At 40.5% G+C, this 26,038-nt stretch overlaps 1 protein-coding gene across 1 annotated transcript; it reads left to right on the forward strand.

Moving 5' to 3' along the window:
- Positions 1-731: 731 nt before the first annotated feature.
- Positions 732-3,546, forward strand: THNSL1 (threonine synthase like 1; the record flags this gene model as incomplete). The annotated part of the gene is made up of 2 exons (XM_082309768.1): positions 732-770; positions 1,266-3,546. The coding sequence occupies exon 2, from the start codon at positions 1,324-1,326 to the stop codon at positions 3,544-3,546; it is 2,223 nt and encodes a 740-aa protein (XP_082165894.1). The 5' UTR covers positions 732-770; positions 1,266-1,323.
- Between the last annotated feature and the right edge of the window lie 22,492 nt (positions 3,547-26,038).

Below are 26,038 nucleotides of genomic sequence, written 5' to 3' on the forward strand. Positions count from 1 at the left end.
AATGCTGGGGTGCTAGCAGCTAGATTGAGTCTTTAAAATGTACTTATTAGAAGTTGCTGATTGCCATTTTGGTTGCAGTGCCAGAAAGGAAAAAAAAAAAAAGTACAACTTGCAGCTTAGTCAACCATCTCTTTGTACTGCATGCTATAGCAACTAAAAGTAATAATTTCTAAAAAATGCTGATTTTATATATATTGCAAATATATATATAAAATATATATTATTATTTTAGAATTGATCGGTAAGCACTGAGTTGGATTTTTACATTTAAAATTTCATTAAGTTCCTAAAAGGAAGTTCAGTGTTGCTCTGCTTTAAGCATTTTTAGTAATGAACAATGAATAAATAACAATAACAAAGTGATACTTGTTTGCCTACCTAATATGATTTTCTGTGCATATTTGTGCTGATTTCTGCCCCCTCCTCACCCGTTTATGGAGATTTTGAGAGTTCTTCCCTCTTTGCCCTAAACACGCACAAATTGTGCTGCAATTCATACTGTTACTGGTGTTGATTTCTCTAAGCAAACAAAATACCGTGTTGAGAGCTTCTTGCTTAATCGTTGTTGGAGATTATACTTTCCTAGTGATTTTTTTTTTTTTTTGAGGGTAGAGTGTCTTTATGACGTGTTTTCTCTCTCTCTTACTTTACACAAACTACACTCAATACAATTCTGTTATAGGAGTTCTTCACAAATCACTTGCTTGGTTTGCCATCTCTTTGGAAGAGAATTGGATGCAACTCTTTCAGCCTTGCTGTTGCATAAGTCTGTGAGTTTTCTGTGTATTTAAGTCGGTCTTGCATTTATTTTTTTTTTTAGAAAGACAATATAAGAAATCAAAGGCAACTTTGGAGGTGGGGAAAATACATATTTTGTTAATATTTTGATTATAAGAAGGTAATTTAGTTAATCTTCATTATTTGTAAATACGTACTTAAAAGTAAGTCTAGTAGAGGAAAATCTAATTGTTTTTGAATTCCTATAAACAATATTATTTGCAAATAGTATTGTAGTGTTAGGTTTGGATGTCTTTGTTTACCCTGAGGACATGGACTGTTTGAAGTCGGGTTTGTCGGTGCAAGTGAGCTGCAGCTATGCAGGAGAGGGGAATGACTCTTGTTCTGAAAAATACCTCCCTGGCACTGATGAAGTCATAACTGGATTTATGTTTGAATTCTTGTTGTTCTGAATTTCATATCCTTTAGTTTTTTTCCTAGATGTTTGCTGAAGGACTAATTACTGTTTTTTTCTTTTCTTTTTTAAGCAGTTAAGTGGATTGTCAAGTTGGCTTGGAAAAAGAAAAACCAACAGCCCAGCAGAAGATGTTTCATGTTGTTCAATATCGTCCTTTAAGACTAATAACCCAAACCAGTCTTTCTAGCATGTGTTTTAAACTCATGCTTTCGAGACCTGTTGCATTTGCACAGCTATGGAAGTCATGGTTCTCAAGCCATTGTCTTGTTGGAAACAAAAATATTATCCTGATGGGACCTCCGGGTGCTGGGAAAACAACAGTTGGGAGAATACTAGGTCAGAAACTAGATTGCCCTGTCATAGACATAGATGACGATGTCCTTGAAACAACCTGGAATATGAGTGTGTCGGAAAAACTGCAGGATGTTGGTAATGAGCAATTTTTAGAGGAGGAAGGAAAAGCCCTGTTGAAGTTTTCAGCATCTGGAAGTGTCATTTCCCTTACTGGGTCCAATCCAATGCATTCTGCTGGCATGCAGCATATGAAGAAAAATGGAATAGTTGTATATCTGGATGTGCCCACAACAGTCATTATGAGCAGGCTGAAATCAATGAAAGTGGATCGCATCGTGGGCCAGTCTCCTGATACTTCTCTCAAGGACATACTTCAGTTTAGGAAGCAGTTCTACAAAAGGTGGTATGACATCCGTGTTCTCTGTGGAGGGGATATTGCAGCAGAGGTTGTAGCAGAAAAGGTACTTGATGCTGTGAAGAGATACCAAAACTCAGAACTGGAAACTTTCATTTCAACTAGGTCTAGTAGGTCTGGAAGGAGTATGGAAAAAGACTCTTGTAAATATTTCAGTGATGTTGTTACTGAGGGCTTAGCCCCTGATGGAGGACTCTTTGTTCCTGAGAGAGGACTTCCAAAATTCACTGCTGGAGAATGGCAAAGCCTGATAGAAGCAACGTACATTGATAGAGCCCAGGTGATGCTAGAAAGATGCATACATCCTGCTGATATTCCTGCTTCTAAGCTGGCAGAAATTATTGGAACTGCATACGGAGAAAACTTCACTTGCTCTAAAATTGCCCCTGTTAGGCATCTGGCAGGCAATCAGTTTCTCCTTGAGTTATTTCATGGACCAACAGCATCATTTAAAGATTTTGCATTACAGATAGTGCCACGTATATTTGCATACTGCATTCCCAGAAGCTGCAATTACTTGGTTCTGGTAGCTACTTCTGGTGACACAGGGAGTGCTGTCCTAGATGGCTTTAGTCGACTCCATGACACTGACAAGCAGAGAATTGCTGTGATGAATTTTTTTCCTGAGGATGGAGTAAGCCCAATTCAGAAATCACAGATGATTGGCTGTCAGAAAGAAAATGCCTGGTCAGTAGGTGTCAAATCTGATTTTGATTTTTGCCAGACAGCTATAAAGCAAATATTTACTAATTCTGATTATACTGGCTTTCTTACAGTAGAATATGGAACAGCTTTAGCTGCAGCAAACTCTATAAACTGGGCACGACTGCTTCCTCAGATAGTTTATCATGCCTCTGCATACCTTGATCTTGTTCATCAAGATATTATTCCTTTTGGAAGCCCTGTAGATGTTTGCATTCCTACAGGAAACTTTGGCAACATATTAGCTGCTTTGTATGCTAAAATGATGGGAATTCCTATTAGAAAATGTATTTGTGCTTCCAATGAAAACAATGTTTTGACTGACTTCATAAGAACAGGTGTTTATGATTTGAGGGGAAGAAAATTAATTCCCACTTTTTCACCAGCAGTAGATATTTTGAAGTCCTCCAATCTTGAGCGATACTTGCACCTGATTGCTAATGAGGATGGACAACTGGTGACACAATTATACACCCAGCTGGAAAATCAGGGCCACTTCCAGCTACGGAAAGATCTACTTGAAAAGCTTCAGCGGGACTTGGTGGCTGGATGGTGCTCTGAGGAGGACTGTCTAGCTGCCATTCACTCTGTATACAGTACCACAGGATATATTTTGGATACACACACAGCTGTTGCTAAAGTAGTTGCAGATCGATTACAAGATAGAACTTGCCCAATTATTATTTCATCTACAGCTCATTATTCTAAGTTTGCACCTGCTATCTTGAGGGCCTTGAGGATTGCAGAAATAAAACAGAATCCGTTAAGTCAGCTTCACTTGCTGAGTTCTTACAGCCCTCTGCCTCCAGTCCACTGGGGCCTATTAGAGACCCTGAAAAAGAAGGGGAACGATGATCACCAGGTCTGTGCTGCTGATATGAGTATGCTGATGTCCCATATAGAAACCTTAATTCAAAATCATTTTATGAAAGTTTTCTGATTAAGTGATCACACCCCCACTGTGTCAATTGCGATACCTTCTTAACAAGCTGCATGTTTTAATAAAGTCATGATTCATCTGGCCCGTGTCCAATCCACAGCGTAATGTCCGCAGCTTTATACTCAGCTGTCAAGTTTTCAACAGTATTTGTAAGTAACGTGCGTGAGATTTCTCGTAGTGGTGAAAGGTTGTGAATTGAGAGTATAAAAGATTGGAATACTTTTTTGCAAGTCATACATAGTAGAGATAGCAGTAGTGCCAGCTTTCCTTGGCAGTGCTGTCTCCTTCACAAGCCTGAAGTGTTCTCGGTGGAAGGAGGAAGATAATGAAGTCTCACCTTTCTGAAACTAATAGGTCTTGTTTTGTTGCAAGAATGATGTGATCATTTGGTCAGTAGGTGATTAGTTAAACTTTAACTGACTTCACTTAGGGCACTGAAACATAATAAGATATTGTAATGATGTTCGTATTTTACTAACGAGGGTTGATTTCACTACAAAGATTGAAGTATAGTTGTATTGTTAATCCTTGAACCATTCAGTTTAGTGATATGTTACCTTCTTGTATAATATTTTTAATGTATTGTGAGGCCAGCATTTATGTAAAAAAAAAGTGGTTATTTTGTTTTTCAGGTGTTTTTTCCTCCCAGATATTTTCCTGTGTAAATTAGAATCCTTCGTTCGATATTTTTAATAATTTTTGAGGTGTGACTCTTCCTCCAGTGTGTTGTAGTCTCTTTCCTAGGTCTTTTCTATTTGAACTTGCAACTTTAGAATCCTTTTTTAATGCTATAGAAGAATTTGCTAGTAGTAGCAGCAGTCTCCTTAAGTAAGAACCAGACTTTACCATTTATTTACATTTATTTCTTGTATTCTAAGTTTTCAGAATGTAAGTTTTTTCTTAGAGATCATATAGCTTTCTTGTTCTAATTACTTCTCTTTTCATAATTTTCTTAAATTAATTTCCTTGACATTCTATTCTATTCATGCTTTGCATGAATTAGTACAAGAAAGAAGCTTCCCAAAGTGCTTGGCATATCATCAAGGAAAGTGAAGGATGAATTCCAGTGTCTGGAAAGTGTGATAGCATCAGAGGTATTCATTGTATAACCTAAAATATATCTATGTTAGCAATCTTTTTTTGCTAAGGACAGGCTGTTTATTGTTGGGCTTTTTTGCATCAAAAAAAAAAAAATAGAGCAAGTTGCCCTAGGAGATCATGTGGTTATGGACAAACTTATTCTGTTAACTGTAGATTAGATTTGGCGAGGGCGTAAAGTATAACTACATTTCACACTAAGAGAAATGGTAAAACGATGTATTGGCAAGTTTTGAGTGGCATGTAGTTACAAGTAAAGAGCTAAGAGTCATCAGATGTGAGGATGTAGAGCTACGGGAGGTTGTGGTTCCCACCAAGATTCAAATAGGGAAAGTATTGGCAAGAGAGGTGGTAATTGATAATATTTTTTGCTTTTTTGAGAGGCAACGTCTCCTAGATGTCAGGACTTATTTGGGGCTTTGAACTGTTCCCATATCCCCAGCTTCCTCTGTGTGTCTGCTTGTACTTTCTGCCCCATTAAAGGTGAAGAACTAGCAAACTATTTTAAAAAAATTGTCATTTCTTCCAGTGTAAGGTAAAAGACCCAAGCATGGTGGGCATTTGCCACAGTGAATACATTGTACAATAAAATTAAAGACAGCTGATAACAAAGGTGCCACACAATAGCTTTCTAGATTCTGCCGTTCTTGGGTGCCTTTTTAGGACCTTTCTAGTTCTTTTCTCTGCTCAATCCTCGTTTGCTATTTCTGCAGTAACTTTGGAAAATAATTTTCTATTTTTATTTTCACAGAATCATAGAACAGTCCAGGTTGGAAGGGACCTCAAAACATCATCTGGTCCAACCTTCCGTGGGAAAGGGAGCCTAGATGAGATTATCTAGCACCCCGCCCAGTCACGTCTTAAAAACCTCCAGCAATGGGGACTCTACCACATCCCTGGGGAGGTTGTTCCAGTGATTGAGTGTTCTCACTGTGAAAAATTTCTTTCTTATATCAAGATGAAACTTCTCCTGGTGTAACTTGTACCTGTTTCCCCTTGTTGTGGCTCCTTGGGAAGAGAGAGTCTCCATCTTCTTTCTAGCTGCCATTTAAGTACTGGAAAACTGTGATGAGGTGCCCCCTGAGCTTCCTCTTCTCCAGGGTGAAAAGACCTAACTCATTCAGTCTCTTCTCATAAGGCAGAGGAATTTTCATTGTTTTGCAGACACAACATGAGAAAGACCATAAATATGAAATTAAAAAAAATTAGTCCAAGTCCTGTAAGAAATATTTGCATGAGCATATTACCAAAAAAGAAGCATTGCTTGTGTAGGTGATAAGTGCACATCCACCTTGTATTTCTGTATGTTTCAATCTGATTCTCACAGTAGTTCCAAGTGGGAAAAAATGTAATACTTTCACTGGATGTGCTCAGTACAAAACCAGAATGCTAAATGTTAAAAAAAAAAAAAAACCAACAAAAAAACCCCCAAAAAAACCCCCACAAAAAAAGAAAACCCCCAAACAAACCCAACTGCCTGGATTGAATTACTGGAAGGGGAATTGGTTTCAGCATAAGCACTCTGGAAATCCTGCAGTACGTGGTTCCATGGGGCTTGATGCCATTTGACATCGTAGGGCGATGTGTCACACACTGCTACTATACTTCACAGAAATGTCTACAAAGAAGAGCTTGTTTTCATAGAAAGCACCTAAAAGAGAAAAGCTGGGATTCTAAACAGGATTAGGCTAGAAGCCAATGTCTTACCTTGAATTAGCTCATTATTAGATAAAACAGTCAGAACTAAACTAACAGAGGATTTATTTTGGCATGACTCAAACAGTATTTCAAAGTTCATGGCAGTAACTCAAGCTTGGTTTGAAGGAGAAAGTATTAGTAAAATTTCTAGTTGCTATTTTCATATCGCATGAGCTATTATAACAGTTGATATGGTTACAGGAATTGAATAAGTAAAAAAATGAGCAGTTGTACTTAGTTATGGGCTTTCAATGTGACGTTCGGGTGTATAAGGGCAGTGGTTAAAGAGCATGTATGGTATTAGTACATTTCTCAGAATTTCTAAAGGCTTTTACAATACAGTATTTGCTCATTTTTAAAAATAATGAATTCATTTTTGGACATTCTTATAACTTCAGTAAACTATTTTTGTGCACCACATCTACTTGTGGATTCCAGTGATGGGCACTATAAAATGCTGCGGTAGTGTCGTGATCCTGGATGTACACAGTGTTTGTGAGCAGGTGCTGATGCTGTGTTGTGGTAGCTGTAATGTACAGTCTTCTGGCTTGCCTTGTCCTGCTGGGCCTGGAGGAATGGCAAAGAAGAAATTTCCAGCATACTCATTGCTATAGCTGGCTGTGGCGGGATAGGATAGTGAGGGAAGCAATCCTTCTGCCTTCCCAGCCTAGCTTTTCTAAATGTCAGTCAGCAAAATACTGTGGTTCAACAAATATTGTGCTACTGTTATTGCACTTTTTTTCCCCCCACTATCAGTATTATGAAAGATTCAAAGGGCATTAATGATTAAGAGTGGACACAAGTGCTGTTTTTTTGCCTTTTGCAGACATTGTGCACACTGGATGTTGTCATGCAATATTTTCCATTAACAACTTAAGGCAAAAATGGTGTGCTAATGATGCACAAAAGCAAATCTACATTTTGATGGTTAGCAGGATTCTTTAAGCCATTTAGGCTTGGTGTATACACAGTTTGCTCCTGTTTGTCTAAAGATAGGATGTTGCAGTCTAAATCAATATAAACCAGGTTTACAAAGAGTGTGAGCATGCATATATACACATTTCCACTAGCTTTGTTGACCTGGAGTAATAGCATAGCTTTAGTTAAGCTATTATTCTTCTGTGTAGATAAGTCTTTGCTGAACACTGATACACAAGAAAAACCTTAAGGACAAATGCAACAAATGTAAGGACAAATGTAATGTCTATATTCACACTTGGTATTATAAGAATATTTACATGGAAAATGCTTTGTTTTGCTTACAGACTTACCAGCTGCTCATTACTTGCCTTTAGTCACAGTCCTGCTTCTCAGGGTGACAGAGAGTGATTTGAGGTAAAGGGTGAATAGAGCAGATAGGGGTGACTTCAGAAGAGAATTCTGTTTTCTTAGTATTGTACGATTTAAAAATAATTGCTATTTATGTTTTTGAGGTGATGGAATATTTTAGCAGATGGAACTCTAAAGGGAAGATTCTTGTTTTTCAAGAGGTCAACTTTGCTCCTCAAGGACATCAAGAACACACATTGTTATTAAATATATCATGTTTGGCATGCCTGAAATATGCATTAGTAATTTGTATCCACTATATTTTTTCTAAATAAATACTGTGGGATCCACTCTGTAGCATTTTCTTTGGAAATATCTTCTTAAGTCCTTATCAATGTGATGTAAAGAAAACCCACGAAAAGTGGTTTCAGAATTTGATATTCTTAAATTGTGAAAGACATGTTCTGTCTTGTGTTTACTTGAAAGTTAGGTGTATAGTAAATAATCTAGTAATTCACTTTGCTGAGATTGACAGATATTAGTGAGATAATTTGCATCATCCTGGAAGGAAAGTATGTATGAAAAAATAAACCCACTCAAAAATAGCAAATGTCTAAACACTCTGTTTATGTTGCACCACAGGCTTGTCTGGTGCTGCATGGAGAGTTTGTATTCTGAGGAATTAATATGGAAAAGGACATCTATGACAGTTTAATCTTTCTTATTCGCGCTTAGTTCAGTGGAGGGATAAACTGGTGGTCTGTTAACAGTTGTGGAGCAACTTTGGTTCACTTGGAGTATGATTTCAGGATCATGGGCTTAAAAATTACTTGAATGGTTAAAACAGAAATAAGAAATGAGTAGTTAATTTCAGTGAATTAATGCGAACAAGCAGTTAATTCTGAACATATATTAGCAGTTAGGGGGATTTAAATGTTACTGTGTTTTTTCAGAGTAGTCATAAATGTGCTCAGCATGCTTATCAGAACTGGGAAGCTGTTGCTTCAACAATTTTTCAGAATGCAGTGATCTAAAAGACATCAATCTTGGTCTTGCTCTCCAACTTAGGCATAACTTTTGAAGGTCTCCCGGCATAGAGGTAGATCTAACCTGTTGGTGCCTTTTACTCAAGAAGACTTTATTCCCTGGTAGCTGTTTAAGATGGTCTCTGGCTACTTTCTTGACAGCACAGGAAATAAAATGTTTAATAGAAAAATTGTTCAGCAGAATGAAGAAAACACTTCATTTACTTGTTTATGTATAATATCTTACAAAATTTAACCGTGTATAGAAACCACAGTGTTGTCCCTGTGCAACATAGGAACACATTTTTCATAAAAAGTGGATCTCGACCTTTACAAAATCAGTTACATAGCACAGGAGTTGTTGCTCTAGCATTTTTTTTTTAGGTATTTCATCACTGGTATTTGGAATACCCTTAGATTTTCAAATAGTTTCTTGTATTTTAAATAAGTTATTGCTATAGAAACATGCAAAGTATCACCCCCAAATTTAAAATTCATCATAATACTAATTGAGTCCAAATCTGAAAGCTCTCAAAATGTAAATCTGAAAGGACAGCCATGACTGAACAGATTTGTTAATGTGAGTTCACACAGGATTTGGCTCTTAACCATGAGTTTGTAAGAACACAGAAGGAAATACAATAATGACTGCTCAAATCTACAGGTGCCACAAAACTTAAATACTAAGGAGCCACTTAAATAGAGTAAGATGAATTACTTCGTTGGGAGCTGTAAGCAATCTGCATTTCACTGTGGCCTAAAGTAGACCTGTGTCTCTAGGAGCAGAGTTTTGAGGACGTACTTACCAAATAGAACAATTTGTCTGGAGGTGATGTGTGTGCTCAACCAAACATGAATTTTCAGCATGCCTTGTGGACGAAAGGACCAGTGAGATTCTCAGGTTTAGAAATGGAAATACTGTCAGGGAAGTAATATTGCTCTCCATATTTGACTTGGGTGTAACCTTTTAGAGGAACGCTATGCCCAACTCCAGTAGTCACAATTTCTGGGAATGCTGGGAAATTGGACAGAAAAAGAGTCATGAGAGCAATAAAATTATTGAAGAGAAGCACTGGCATGAGAGTTTCAATAAGCAGAATGCACTTAGTTTAGTGAAAGGAGAGTTAGCCTAGAAGAACCATCTTTGGAGCAAAATTGATAATAAAATAAAGGTCTGTTCCGTCTAGCAGAGAAAGAGCGATCCAGTGATTTTAAGTAGAAGCTGGACACATTACAAGAAGAGAGAAAGGCATGTAACAGAATGGTAAAGGTTTCTCTAGTCTGGACGTGTTAGATGATTTCCTAAAAAGATGTGATTTGATAGAGGACTAATTCAGGCAGTTCAGATCCATGTAATGCAAGAGGTCAAACTAAATGATCACAGCAGTCCTATTTGGCTGCCCCAGGAATAACTTGCATGCTAACAAAAGTACGAACAGTATTTCACAGAGGTTTGAGTGCTAGAGATTGTGAACTCATTTCAGTTCTGCTGTGGTGTTACCAGTACACAGAACAAGTTGTGCGCTAAATAGGCTACTGGATATGTTTAGCCTTGTTCTTCCTGTCTCTGGAGAACTGCAAATGGACTACTAATGCACACCCTGACTTGACTCATGGCTATTAGGATATGGCTCATTAGCTTTAAATTTCATTATACAATATGTGTTGTGATGGTTCGGGCAAGATATACTTTCATTATGAAAATGAGGTGAATGTACATAGTAGGAAAGTGCCTATGCAAATGTCATCTGTATTGAATGTAGCTAATTATTATTCATTTTTCTAAGCCTTTAAAAGTTAGACATCTTTTAAAGTTTATTAGATGCTTTTGGACCCCTTCTTTCCATTCTTCACCTGTCATTTCTCTCTGCTTTCACGAGCAGGTTGTGATTTAGTGGCCATTTTCAATTTATTTTCAGCTCACAATAACATCTATATAAGACAAACTGAAAAATCCAATGCTTCCTTTTTACAGTTAAACTTGGCCTTTTATATACCAACCAAAGATGCTCCATAAAGTTTGGAGAAGGTAAAGTGTGCTCATAGGGCTCTGCTCTAGAAACATATTTTGAGAAAAATCTGTGTATTTTCTATACATTTTAGCCTAATCGACTAAATTATATTTAGATAGAGTAGGCATTTAGTGGACTTTTTTTACTAAATACATATGTCAATCTGGTTCTGTTTGAAATGCTAATAAATGCATCCCATCTCCTAATTAAACTAGTGCTCCCTGCATAATTAATCAGCATTGTATACAGATGAGGATGGGAAAGCCATATTCATAGTCGGTTTCATCTATAATGGTTAATAAAAGAATGCTATACAGTTCTGAAAGGTCATACCTGAATAGCTCATTTCTGCAAAATCGGTATTTTGAAAGTAAAAATTTAGTTACTGTTACCTCGAATCCTTGTTATATACAGCTTTTAACCACAAGATGGCATTCCTAACAGAAGTTTGCTAGGCATGATAATTTCTTGCAGTTTTTGAAGGGCTCTAAATGAAAGGCTATCGTAAGCATTTGTAATGTTACATGAGTTTTTTTTATATTTTCATTTTTATAAAATGTAATTAACATAAATTTAAGTAAGAAACCTTAATGATAATTAGGTTAATACTCATTGATATGTGGAGTACCCAGAAATATGTGATGCTTCCAGGTCAGAGAAACATCACATTAATTCATGGCATTATATGCTGCTAGAGACTTTTCAACTCTAAATTTTGAATCAATTTTGCTTTAATATAAGAATCTAAAATAAAAAAAATCAATTATTTGAATTGCAGGGCTGCTTTCTTTCAGGCTTTGTGTCTTTTTCAGTTTCTTGTAATCTTTGCATGCTCAAATCAAATACCTTGTTGCTCTTTTTCCTTAAATACGAGCATGAAGGGAGCATAACACAACCTACGAAACCAATACAAGTGTGCTAGATTTTATATAACAGAGATGTGCGTATTATACTTGCTTTTTTTTCCCCGTGGTTAAGGTCCTGATCTTACTTTGCTTATTTTTGCTGAGTCTGTACGATCAGACCTGAGCTAAGTAATCATTTATATTTCCATTCTAGCTAGTGCCCTAGTTGCATTTTGGTTTGGAAAAAAAGGCACTACCTTAAGTTTGTCCTTAAACTGGAATCCAATGTAAGTTGTGGAATTTTTTTCAAGTCTATTTCAAGTCAACAGAAAGGATTATGGTAGACTAATTTTCTTTTTTTTTTTCTTTAATTGTTTTGTGGTAGAGAAACTCCCATGGCATCTTTTCTAATGCGTGTGTACATTTCCTGCTAATCCTTCTCCTCCATGTGCTGCCCACCGCCGATGCCTCAGCCCTCTGGTTTTGGTTCCCATCATTTAACCCAGCTGAGAGGACAGAGCAGTGGCTGCATCCACCACTGACGCTAATGACAGTCTTTGCCGAGTGAGTGGGTACTACTTTGACATTAAGCAGATGTTCTTTTTCCTAATGTGCTGTTATACCTCTATCATCTCTCAAAGGTGGCTAAGCAAAACAGAACATGAATTTTTGTTCGCTGAAGACAATTGTCCGTCAAAAAAACACTTTCAGAATGATCAGGTTGGTAGAACCTACCTGCTGGTTGAATCTGGCACACGGACTGCAGAGGCAAAACTGAGTTAATAGTATCTTGTGTTGACTACCAGTAAAATTTGAGGGCCTGAACATCTCCCACTTGCTGCAAATTTTAAAGAAGTGTGGTGAAGTGAAAATGACTGTTTTAAGAATGTGGAAATAGCAGTACAAAGAAAGTTACACATAGTAATTATGAAATGTTGATGAGAAAGTAAATGATTTGTTGCTGTTACCTTTCAAGTTAAATTACACTGGATTTTCTTTGTAGTAATTGGGCATAGCACTAGGTGAGTAGATGGGGACAGGATTCCCCTGAGAAGAGCAAGAAGCCTGTCCCACAGAGGAGATTTAAAAAACAGGAAAAACAAATGTACTGAGGAAAGAAACATTCTCTGCTCTCAAGGGCTGATGGTGGGCATGTGCAGAGGTCTTATCTTGAAGGATAGTCTGTAAGTAGAAATATACACAGCTAAATAAGGGAAACGGGTTAGTCAAGGCAACGGCAGGGTTTGGGGTCCCCCAAAATGCCATAATGAGTAGGGTGCAATGGAGACCATCAGTGGAAATCAGTGCTCTCAACCATTGCTGATATTGCTACCGGAACATCTCATGATGTCGAATCAGATGGATATGTACTCCGACTCCCAGAAATGGGGGAATATATGACACTGAATTTGTCCTTTTGCGTGAGGGTCTCTCAGTTACATGACAGCCGCTATAAGTTCACATAACCAAGCCCGTGCAGGTAACACACTCAGAAAAAATGGCCATACTGACTGCTGACAGATACCAGTACTGATACTTCATGATGGATCTGCAAATTGCTTTGCTAGTACAAAGCACGTCAGGGGCTAATTTGATGCAGTTTATTGTTTGCAAGAGGTGGATTATAAATCTTTGGAATTGCATCTTATGTAACTGCTGCTGGATAAGCATAGCTATGAGTAAGTGTGAACTGGGAAAGGAAAATGGGATACTGGGAACTGTAACCACAAGTATTATCACTTCCCATATGTAACAAACTTATGCCTGGGGCAAGCAAGCACAATTACTGACAGAAGCTGTGTTTGTTCATGCAAGCGATTTTATTGTTCTAAATGATTTATCACTCTGGATTACATTTTTCTGTTGAAAGATTTTTCTGGAATAATTGTACTTCAAAGGAAATTACTTGTTTACCTTCAATAGATGACCAGGTTTGCCTGCTGAAAGAAGGTAGATTTATAAAGCACTTCCATGAGGTTTTTAAATAAGTGGGATACAAAGGGTCATTATTCAACACGGAGATTTGCTTCCTGAAGCTAGTAACATAATTAATCTCTTTCACTCTCTTCCTTTCATTTCCTCAGTCTCAGAAATCTAGAAATATGCATTTTAGAAAATGATCAGATACTTAAATATTTAATATACTTCCAAATTGTATGATTGCACTTTATCTGTGATCAAAACAATATGTTGGATTCTCTGAATTTTTATTGGATGCTGAAGATACACTGATGATTGCTGAAAATACAAAAGCAGCTCTCCTTTCCTTTACAAAAAGCAAAAAGATGTTATGTTTTCAAACTGTTAAAATTAGCTTTTAAGTCCCGGTTCTAGGATGTGTGCAGCACCTGAATTGCGAACATCTCTGTTCCTTGTGCTCATAGGTCACTGACCGTAAAGCTCTTACTTTCTTATTCATTATATTATTGTGAAAAGAAATGGTTGTAAGTACAGGTCCCTTCCTTCTCAAAGGCGTCTGAATATAAAACAGACACAATTATCCACTGTGTTACTTTTGCCTGACACTGGAATTACTTTACTAAAGACGAATCAAACCTAACACGCAGTCAACCCCGTTTCAAAATGCAGAGTGGCGAAGATGAGCCGGAAGATCTTGAGTGCAAAGTGAACTTTCCGACGCTGTACAGAGCCGGTACAAAAGCTAGATGGAAAACTACTTCACAAACTACTAAGATCGCTGTAGTGCCCAGCATCACAGATTGTTACTCATTTCCGCAAGGCACAGCTGACAGCTGACAGGGAAATGAAGAAATATAAACTACATTTCTTTTTTTTTCTTTAAATCTATCCAAAATAAAATTTGCCTTCTGTGAGCACTTAGCTTGTTGTGCTAAGCCTACGGGGTGAAGAGTGGATCTCCCACCTCCCACGGTGGTGGCTGTTCAGACAGTTCAGGGGCAGCACAAGCATCATCTTTAGTGATGAGTTTTTGTTCCTTGTATTAATTGCATGATGTGCTTCATAAATCAAATTACATGTAACTGGAACAGCTTAGAAGTAATTGTGCAGCTGAGAAGCTGATGAGTTATTGTGCCTTATGGCTACTCTGGCTGTGTGGGTAAAGACCAAAAAGACAAAAATTGGTCTCTTTAACCTCCAATGTCCCTTAACTTTCCCCTGATGATTTTCCTGTCACTTTAATTTAAGATGTTTTTTGATCAACTTATGAAAGCAATTTTATTGTGCGGTTGTCTCCAATTCCCCAGAAACAATTGCCCAGTCCCGTGTTCCTAAATTCCCTTTTGTATGCACTGTGTTTCCTTTGCCTTTCCTTTTTCTTTCCTTTTTTTGACAGCTGCAATAGAAGCTGTTAGTGATGATGCAGTTTGTAGATCTGTTTTTACAGGGTAAACAGAAGAAATAAGCCACATAACAGGAGCGTTTGGGGTGTCATTGAGACCACCTTGGTGATTTTTTTTGGTTTGCAAAGCAGATGTCTGTGTAATGCACTCAAATTCTTCACCATCACTCATTATCATAAAGTCATTTTAGTGTAACTTTTTTAATTTTCTAATCCTTTTCACAGGAGAATTTAAAATCAGTCTTTGTACAGTAAATGTAACTCTATATTACAACTCAAAATACCAGAATTGGAAAATTAAATAATAATATTGTAATAAGCATTTTGTAGTTCATGTAATTAAGTTCCTTTCAGGCTGATGCTTGGACCGCAAACCACAAGTTTTATTTCCCTTCTGGAATCAGGTACCCTTTGAAATGTTCATACTTAAGGTCTGTGAACTGTGTTGTCATTAACTCTACTTCTGACAGCTATCAGACAGCAGCATTTTACAAATTGCCATGAGTTCTGAACGGAAGGAAAAGTGTATGTACAAAGCAATTTTCAGTGGAGAGGAAAACCAGAAGACATTATTTTGTTATTGTAACTTGACCTAAGAGGAGAAGAGGTGTATATGCATCAGTGTGCTAATATTTGATAAGCTGATATCTTTCTCAGAAATGTTGAAAGTGGTGATTTTTGCAACATTTCTTTTGTTCAAATTGATTAGGGGATGTTGGGTTTTTTCCCTGCCATCCTCCTCCCCATATTCATAAATGAATGACACAAAAATGAAGAGCTATTTTTAAAATCAGACTTCAATATGTAGAAAGTAAAAAAGGGGGAAAAACAGCAGCAAAAATCAGATCCAGTGAATAGTCAAGCTGGACAAAATTCTGCCAAGTGTCTGTGAATTAATGCCCAGGATTGAAATTCTGACCACTTAAACAATTCCTTTAAACATGGCCATGACTAAAACAGGCCACCTCTAGCCTTAAAATCTTACTATAAAAGTGGAGCTGTGGTTTTCTTGAGAGATTTGTGTAAATTCCGGCTGCAGTGAGGCTAGATACCAGGGAAACAGCTTTTGGGGGATGGAGGGAGGGTGGTTCTACTTTTTGTCTGGCAATAATTCTGAGGTAAAGGAAGAAGAAAGCACTGACTTTTTTTTTAAACTTCAAATATTGTGTTTAACATGGGATGAGCATTTATACTGTAGCAGTCTGTCTAACAGAAGCTGTATGACTTCTTCCTGATTATGAAGGTTCCAGGGTATCTTGTTCAGTTTACTCTGTTTTGAGAGACACAAAACATGAGAGAATTTATATATATAAAGTATATGCATATAGCTTGCATATGTATTTCAGCTTATTGTGTGCACAGTATATCATGCTGATAGGATCATTGTGAAAGTCATCTTGACTGATGCATCTCAGATCATGTGTAGAAAGGGATGTGCATCCCCATGGGTACCAGTCTGCCACACCAGCCGGTCCAGGGGGGACCTGGCCCATGCTGTTGTCCCTGCTGCACCGCACGTGTGAGATGTCGCAGAGGGACCACACGACCTTGCTGAGCCGTGCAGTCGGGCTCAGGAACGCGGCGTGGTCCGCAGCCCGGGACTCCGGCTGGCCGTGACCCTTGGCTGGTTTTGTGCAGCATCGCCGCCTGACCTTGGGTCGCTGTCGCTGAGCTGTGAGAGTATGTAAACTGAAACCGTGCGAGATAAGAAGAGTAAAACCAGACAGAACTGAAAGTGCTGTGCTGGCGTGAGTGTCCAAGGAATTGGGGACAAAATACTGACATGGAATCTATAAAAGCTGAGGGAGAAAGCAGAGACTTACAAGATGGCATCTCTGCAACTGTGAGAACACGTACTGATTTACTGGGGTATTTTAACATGACTGAGATACTTTTCTTATGAAATATAAAGTCTGCAACGCTAATAAAAAGCAACAGAAACCACCTCATATGCTTTTTTCTTCTTTCCCCCTCTCCCTTTTCCTTTTCCACATCTTTTCTGCACTGTTCCTCATTTCCTCTTGTCTGCTCCCTCCTGACCTGTCTGAGCGATGCTTCTCCAATCAGCCTCTGGTCAAAAGTGCCTCTTGATACCCTTTACCTCTTTGCTCTCACTTCACTCAGCGAAACCACTTGACTCCTATCACCGACCCCCAAGGCACACTTGGCACATGGTACTGTGCTCTCGCTGCTCTTGACCCGCTGTCCCTGCCGGCACAGTGTGGTGGGCCTGGAGCGCTGCGGTGACCAGCCAGCCCTCTGGGCACCCCTGTGGGTGCCCAGCTTGGCATCAGGGCTGAAGGAGCAAGAACAACATTCCCAGCCCCGATGCAAGTATCCAGGGTTGGGGTAGGGACTAAGGGCAAAAGAGAGCCTGCACTAGTGCTTACGCAAGCGCCCAGATGAAAATAACTTTGTTTTCCGTTCACAGGGGTCGCTGGGTTGCTGGGCCCTCGCATAGGTCCCCCTTGCTGCCACAGCCAAAGTCAGTAGCTGTCTCTGGAGCACACCATGTTTCGTATATGGCAGAAGTAGAGACTCAGCTGCCTTTGGATCCCTCTGATTAACGAAATCATCTCATTTTGGGAGTGCCTAGTAGCCTTTATAGGCTTAAAGTTTGGATGTACTATGTGTATAAATAGATGGTGTTCAGATGCAGCAAAGCCTTATTGAATTTGTGTTGGTTTTCACTTGGTTCAGACAGGGAAGAAATGTGTGTGCGATCTGGCATGTGCTCTGCAGCTCCTCAGACCTACCTGGAGATGCCGTGTCTCCCTGTCTCTGCACGTCTTCCATAACAGGCTCATTCCTGCCAGCACTGTATTTCTTGTTGCCAATCTCTTCATCTCACTTCTCAAACCAGGTCGTTAAGCAAGCAGAAGGGCATTGGACTTAAAGGGACTACCTGGATAATTTAGGCTGGACTGCAAGTATACATTGATTCCATCCATTTTAATTTTTTGCCATTTTTTGTTTGGTTGGCTTTGTTTGTTTGTTTGTTTGTTTTTAAATGAAGGTGCAAACACAGAATGGTGGCAATTTAGCTGCCCCTGAAATGTCAGTTCTGAGGACCAGGTTTGAAATGAGATTTATCTCTAATTTTGCCTAGAGTACCCATTTTGGCATATAGTGAAAGTTACACTTGATTCACTAGTTTCAATCAGACCAATCGATACATTTTTATTATAGTATATAATAACATTGTGTGGATTTCAGCTGTAACATCAAATGCATGAACGATGCTTGCTACTTGCCAACTGACATTTGAAGAAAAACCTTAAAGGTTGGAAAATAGAAACATTCAGGGAAATTAGAAATATGAATTGGTACTTCAAGTGGTTAAGAAATTCCTTCAGCATATTCTTAACTAAAGGGAAGAATAAACAAGCAATGGAAAACCAACAAAGAGGCAGGGGCAGAAGACAGGAAAGTGATTGTAGTGTTAGGAAGAGAGGTCATAACTCATTAACGGAGTGGATTTGTTTGAAGATATTAATGTTATGGTATACAAGGGGAGTGCAATAGCTTTTTAGAGCATTTGGCAAAATTTTCCATCAGAGTACAATGTCTGTGATGCAGAGTAATGGAATAAGTGGAAAGTTGGCTCATTAGGTTGATAACTTGGCAAAAGGTAGCTGTAAAAAGGAGGTTTTTTTATCTGGGAAGAAATTAGGCAGTCCTGTTGGACGGCTGTTTATTACTGAGAAAGATGTGACCGCAATTTGGCCTATAAACTTTGGTCTTGGATGATTTTCCCTCTGCAGCCGTACAACAAAAACCCACGAACGTTAACTGCGAAGAGCAGTGAGACGTGATATCGGTGAGAGGTCTCCAGAGCTACAAAGTGTGAACTACGGGAAAATATATCCCATGAACTCACCTGCTGACTTGATTAAATCACTCTGGAGAAGTGGTACTTGGTACGGAGGGAGGAGAAGGCGGCGCTCAGGAAGCAAGGCCTCCTAGTCGCTCTGTGAGCTCCTGCTCTGTAGCCGCTGCTGCTGCCCAAGCTCCTCTAAGCAGACCCCACCTGCAGGACTGCATCCAGCTCTGGGGTCCTCAGCACAGGAAGGACGTGGACCTGTGGGAGCAGGTCCAGAGGAGGCCACAAAAATGATCAGAGGGATGGAACAGCTCTGCTATGAGGAAAGGCTGAGAGAGTTGGGGTTGTTCAGCCTGGAGAAGAGAAGGCTGCGGGGAGACCTTATTGCGGCCTTTCAGTATTAAAGGGGGCTTATAAGAAAGATGGGGACAGACTTTTTAGCAGGGCCTGTTGCAATAGGACAAGGGGTGATGGTTTTAAACTAAAAGAGGGCAGATTCAGGCTAGATACGAGGAGGAAATTTTTTACAATGGGGGTAGTGAAACACTGGAACAGGTTGCCCAGAGAGGTGGTAGATGCCCCATCCCTGGAAACATTCAAGGCCAGGCTGGGTGGGGCTCTGAGCAACCTGATCGAGTTGTAAATGTCCCTGCCCATTGCAGGGGGGATGGACTAGATGGCCTTTAAAGGTTCCTTCCATCCCAAAGCATCCTATGATTCTATGATTCAAATCAGTCTGTGTTTGGTGTAAGCTGAAGCCAGAAAGGTTGTTAGACAGTGTACAATAGCATTTACTTTTGGGCATTTGCTAAACAGGCAAAAGGCACATTTTGGAGAGAGACTTGCAGCAGCGTAGCAACTGGAAAATAAATGATCCTCTTCTGCAGCCCACTCCGTTACACCCCACTGTCCTTAGCTGCCTCCTCTGAACCCGGATTCACTAAATTTCCAGGGCTTGGAGAACATGTTATGTAGCACAAGGGAGAGCAGGTGGTCCTGTGCAGCCCTGTTTGTGTTCAGCCTGGTCCAAGAGATTGCCTTTTGGAGGGGCAGAGATCTGGGGGCATATATGCAATTCACAATCCATATTTTCAGCCGACTGGGAGAAACTGCTACACCTGCTGCTCTGCTTCAGGTGGGCTTTGAAATGTAGGCAGGCTGAAGGACGTATGAGTTTTTCTTTCATGATAACAAAAATAAGCACTTCGTTCTGGTATCTGTAAAGTTAAGGCAGTTTCCTGCAAGCAATGATAATTCAAGAGCAGTTTCTGCCTTGTGGTTGATACATAAATGAGAAGAGTATTTTTGGAAATGCTGGTTGCTTTTATTATTAAAAAAAAAAAAGAAAATCACTGCTAATTTTCGGTTTGCTGAGTCTTTTAATACGTAATTTCCAACAGAAACACTTTGAGTTATCAGACAAAGGGGAAATAACTCATCGCTGTGAGACAAAATCAGCAGTCCCTACAACGAAGTAACTACCAGAAATCTGCATGCATCTTGCTCTGGGAAGGAGTCCAGGTGCCTTTATGCCACAAGAAGTCCAAACAATGTTCGGCTGGCAACCAGGACCCAGAACAATGATGCAGAGCAAATGCCCATTGCTTTATACAGCCTGTCCAAGGGGAATAAGGGGGTGTTAGAGGGCTGGGAAGATGCCTAAACTCAAACTGCTGGTATGGGTGCCCTGACGGGAAAAAGGCCCAACAAACTCAGCTCAGAGGCTGTGTTGGAAGATGCAGCTGTGAACGCACTTTCTGTGTTTGCCAGGCACTTTTAGAGAAAACTGGGAAGATTCACTCCTGATTCATCAAGGCTTTTGCAAATCTGCAGATGCCAAGCCTGACTTCTAGGCCTAGGAGAGGCCACGTGCCACCCGTAGGGACCATTGCAGCAGCAGAATGAACGTGGCCTCCTCAGAGCATCGCCGATGCAGGAGCTGGGGAACCTCACTGCCCTGCGGCGGGGAGCAGGTGGGTATCGCGCCTGGGGCGAGCGCGGGGCTGGGTCCTGCTTCCCAGCCCTGCCGGTGCCCGCTGCCCCATCCCATCCCGGCCCCCTTGCCCTCTCCCCTCGCTGCGGTACCACAGCTGCCGGGCCCCGCTGTCCTTTCCCGCAGTGACTGGTTTTACCTGCGCTTCTGAGAGCCCTTCAGCCACCTTTGGGTATTTAGGGAAGACAGTAACAGATATCTTAACAGTTAATAGATAAGCTAATATTTTGTTTTGGAATAAATATTTGGAATACAGTTTCCAAACCGCATTTAAAAATGGATTGCAAGAAGCAGCTGAATTTCCCTTATAAATAATAAAAATGATAAATTATCCATTGGAAATATGATCTGTAGCTTCATTGAAGCTCATTTATCTAAGCAGCCTATGAATTACTCTTTTCTTGTCCATCACCCAACCATCTGGGTGCCTCTGTGTAACATCAGCATCTACATCTGTATGACAGGAGTAACAGTACTATGCATCTTTGGAGAAGTCCCTGGAATTTCAGAATAAAGGGTTTATTTAAGTGCTGGATTTTCCCTTACATGGTAACTCTGCAGCCTGATTCATTTAAAGTGAATCACAAAACTACGATGTTCAGTGGGAGCAAGATTGGATTGCTGTAAAAAGCAGACTGGAAATTAATTACATATTTATTAACTTTAAAATAATTATCCATGATGTTCCCTGTTAACCCTTGCATTATTGTTTTACACAGGCTAAAAGCCAGATACCCCAACAAGTGACTCTCTATAAATTTGAACATGAACAGACATCATTCTTTCCAAAGCAATTAAAAATCTCATTCACTTTTTCCGTGTCCCTGATGCTTGCCGTGTGTAATGAAGCTGAAAGACAACAAGGGACATGGTCACTGGAGAGACTTGTCAAGTCTGTGACTGAAGCTACTGCAGTTCCCTATTAATCTGACATGTGAAAACTTGGGTAGAGAAATGCTACAGTTCCAAGGTCGAACATTCAGCTGGTAGGAAATAACCAAGTCATAACTTCCCGGGCAGCCTTAGCTCAGTTTCCCCAAATATACCCTGTACAATACAGTATTTAATTACATTGTCACAGATAATTTCCTCCTGAAATTCCCTCCTAATACCTACTCTGAGCATATATGTATTTATGTAGCCCTATAAGCTGGGTCTTCATCTTCATGTCTCACAGAGAGCTTTGCATTAGAACCCAACAGAGCGAGATTTGATCTAAACTCCTGATTTCCTGAAGTTTCAAAGGCGAAGTCAAGCTGGCAGGACAGCCTGGGTGAGGATAGCCATGGAGGGCCCACAGAGGAGAGCGGGGAGCCATGCGTCTCTTTGTCCCATTTGCTTCTCCCTTATATTTCGCTGGAAATACAGTGACCAAAGTGATGGTCCAGCACCTCCCCGGCGATACTGCCCCACCGCTTGCGGTTTAACCAAAAGCCCCTTGCCGGGTTGGAAGAGCTCATCCTTGCTAGCTGAGGGCTGAGGATTTTATTTCACTCGAGACAGTAAAAATGCAGTGTGGTTTAAAATCCTATCACAGGGGAAGGGTACAGAGCAGGTGGCCAAACCTGCGAAGGAGGGTTTTGGACTTGGGCCATGGCTGGTCTGAGACCAGGAGGTGTAAGGAAACACCTTGCAAATCTCTGGGAACGAGAGCGGCCGAGCAGCTCTGCAAGTCTCCCTTTCCCTTTCAGCAGTAGCTAATTAGTCTCTGCGTAGGGAATAGGTTTGTGGTGAAAAGCAAAGCCCTGCACTGGCTGTTACCAAGCAATTACTCATGTCTGCCTCTGGGACAGCAGCTACTTTCTTATTTGGGAAACACAGGAGATGACTTTCCATTAAGCAGTCAGTCTTGTTTACAGGAAAATTCACAAATAAATAATAGAAATAATCTATCGAGGCAAAATTGTACCTTTCTGATTTTTAAGTGAAAAACCTGAGGGAAGCTACTGATGTGGAAAACACTTAAGATTTTTGGCTCTACCTAGGGAAAAAGAAAGGGAAAAAACCCAATAGTTTAAAGCATTTTCTGTAAAAGATTTACCTTATGTTTTCAAAAGTAACGATAACCTCTCCGAATAGGTAGAAAAATGTCCCTACTCACAAGTTTGGGGGAGAACAAAGAGTTTGCATATCTTTCCTTTCAAACATTTAATTGCTTTCAAGTGTTCTAGTTCCCGATTATTTCAAAGGGAAAGTTTGGGAGGATGACTGTGTCTGTCTGATGTCCAGGTGACGCTCAGGGTGGTCCTGGCTGCGGGCGCTGGCTCGGGATTGCTGAAGACCTATATTTGAAGCCACATCAATAGCAGCGAGGCTGCACATTCAGCGTCACACAGAGCCATCCGCAGCTTAACCAGTATGTCTTTATCTGGATATAAGCACCATACGTGCCTAGGTCTCCATTATGCTCAATTTTGGTGTTTCTTGCAGGACACTGATTTATAAAAAGCTGGTTAGAAATAATGAACAGGATCAAATGGAAATGAACGGCACGGTGGTGAGAGGCTCCGTCCTTTTAACAAGCGGTGGCAGTAACAGATGAAGCAAACCGGCCTTCCCTGGCTCCGCAGCTTGGCTGGGAAATTGCTCTCACGAGGGGGCCGAGCCCACAAGAGCGTGGCAGCACAATTGCTTGAAAAACGAAAGATGTTGGTTTCCTGGAGGGCTTGCATGGCACATTGTGGTGCAGAGCCGGGGAAATAACGTGCACGTTGCTCTTTCAGCCTTACAGCGGTATTAGTAGGCTTTCTCATGAGTTTTGCTGACTTATCATATCATACTCTTTCAGCCTAAAGCAGGATCGAGGCCATGAAGACGCTGCAGCAGCCTGCGCTCTGCTGGGGAGAGCGAAGACAGCTGTAGTGCTGGCACCGCCCGGGGTGGGAGAGCTCCCGCGGCATGCCAGGCTTGGGGACAGAGCGCCATGAGGCTGTCATTAAGCGATCAGCTGTGCTCAGGGGCACACTCTTTTCATTCCCAGTTTTCCGGACAGAAAGGCATCCCCAGCAGCCATCTGCCGGCCCCCCGCCCCCGGCCCAGCCGGGGTGTAATGGCTCCTGGGGGAAGCATCTGACTCATTTACCCTGGGCTAATAACATATTGCAGATATTTTGCAGAAGACAGCTGAGCTTTTTGATGCCCCCTGATGCCTGAAGAGCGTTTTGTTCCTTTTGCCTTCGCCAGTTCCTCCATTGTGTTTTTGAGGGCAGAACCTGTCATCCCACAAGATATTGCTGGCTTTTGTGTTTCTGCCTCATCTGAGGGAACTGGGATGTTGGTCCTCCTGAAGACATCAGAAAATAGTCTTTTGAAGGGGCACTATCGGTTAAATAAGTTACTGTTCACCTAAGAGTGCATGACCTGCTATAGGTGGTCATAAAACTTTGGATTAATGCCTTAAAATCAGTTAACATTATTTTATTGAGGTTTTGTTCTACTGTATTCTATTCTATTCTATTCTATTCTATTCTTTCTATTCTATTCTATTTTTATTTTATTTTATTTTATTTTATTTTATTTTTTATTCTTCAACTTGTGCTTTTTGCTCCAATATAGCTCTTATGCACACATGTTACTATTAGTATATCAGGATCAAAGAAAGAAAGAAAGAAACTCTATTGCTGTCTCTTTTCATCCTCCCTTGAGGATGCTGTGACTTAGTCTCTAATCTGGAGGGCACTGTCATTGGGAACGATGCCAAGTCCTTTTTTCATAGCACGTATGAGACTGAAATTGCTCATTAACATTCTTTCCCACCTTAGTGCGCAGTGTTTGCTGTGGGCTCCGCTGTTATTTGACCGTCTGTGTCAATACCGTCTGGCCGCTCAGCCTCTCCGGCCTGGGAGGGCCCCGTTATCCCTTTCTGACCCTGCCTTGGAACACTTGCAGGGTTGTATTCAGGTGCCTTCCAAATTTCAGCATCTTCCCTTTACGGATTTAATGGCCTCACCAGTTTTATCATCTGCTTCATTTTTTTTCCAGCTCATTTATCTTAGTTACATTTAGTTAATTGAGACTAATGTTTTGTTGAAAAATCTCTCTCAGTCCCCAAGCTCAGCTTTTGAAGTGAATAGATTCGAGTAAAAAGTTGCAAATGAACTATTAATATCACCACAGCAAAGATACTCTCTCTTCACCCATCATTTCCACATGGGCCTGGAGGGGATTCCCTTTCCTGAACTGATAGTCAAATAGTTGCCAGCATCGCTTTCCCCTTTGGGTACAGCTGGGACTTCATGTCTGTAAGCCTCATCTACTTCTGACTGCTGTACCGGAGAGATCTTACTTCTGAAGATGAGACTGTCTTATATTGGATTTTATCCCAGAAGAAGCGAAAACACATGTTTTATCTCCAACTCCTTAATATTATTCTATAAATGGATCTAAATCCTTATTTGGCTCTTAGGTTTGGGTATCACCAGATACAGTTTGGGAGCAGGAGGCAGAAGTAGTTTTACATGTTAAACCAAAACCACCCTCGTTTGCATTACTCAGGAATGTGTGAAGCTGGGAGTAGCTACTTGACAGATCCCCATCCCTGCAGCCCAAGATCACCTCCTGAGTAACCAGTTCAGCAGCAGGGAAGCACCTAGTGGTCTTTATGGAGCTTGTCTGTCCTGTTGCTTATAAAAGGACCTGCAGTTTTCTTGCGTTTATGGACCTAATGTTGCAAAGTGCATTAGGGTGCATGCATTTTTCTGTGTTAGGAGTAGTTTTTGGCATTCCTTCAAAGTGGGGTGCGCCTGGGTTTGCCTTGACTCTGGATTCCTCTGGCTGAGGATGCCTCCACTGCCTCCCTCTCCAGCCCGGGTGCTGTGATATGCACCGTGCCAGGTCCCCGCGGTCCAGGCACCACGAGGGTTGGCTGCTTGGCTGCAAAACAGCTGCAGCACTCCACTGTCCAGCTGGAGAAATGCCATTTGTACCAGCTGAAGGTCTTCCTCAAATCTCTAAGGGCCACGTCTTTCACAGCTCCTGCCCATTTTTGTTTCCTGAATCACGTGTGAGTGAATGATTAGGTAAAAGTAGCAAGATGTTTGGAAAAATCTGAATCTACACCCTACAGAAGGAAGAAAAATGTCATAATGTATAAGATACATGAGTATATATAAGATAATATATGTAAAAAATTTCACAATGTCATAAGACCTACTTGCATTTGATTGAGTAACTGGTCAAACTGTCAGAGTTACAGATCGAGTTGAAAAACAAATCCTTTAATTTCCTAAAATTGGAAGAGAACGTGAGATACAGCTTCATCTTAAACCAACAAGTCATTTTATTAGGGGAGAACCAGGAGACACAGCTAGTCCAGGAGAAGAACAAGCTCCTCGATGCATGGGCCCATGACAAGCAGGAGTGGAGACCTCGGGGAGGCCGAAGGCTCTCCCCGGCCGGGAAGCAGGAG

This window comes from Platalea leucorodia (assembly GCF_965183815.1).
Source record: "Platalea leucorodia genome assembly, chromosome: 1".
NCBI lineage: Eukaryota > Metazoa > Chordata > Aves > Pelecaniformes > Threskiornithidae > Platalea > Platalea leucorodia.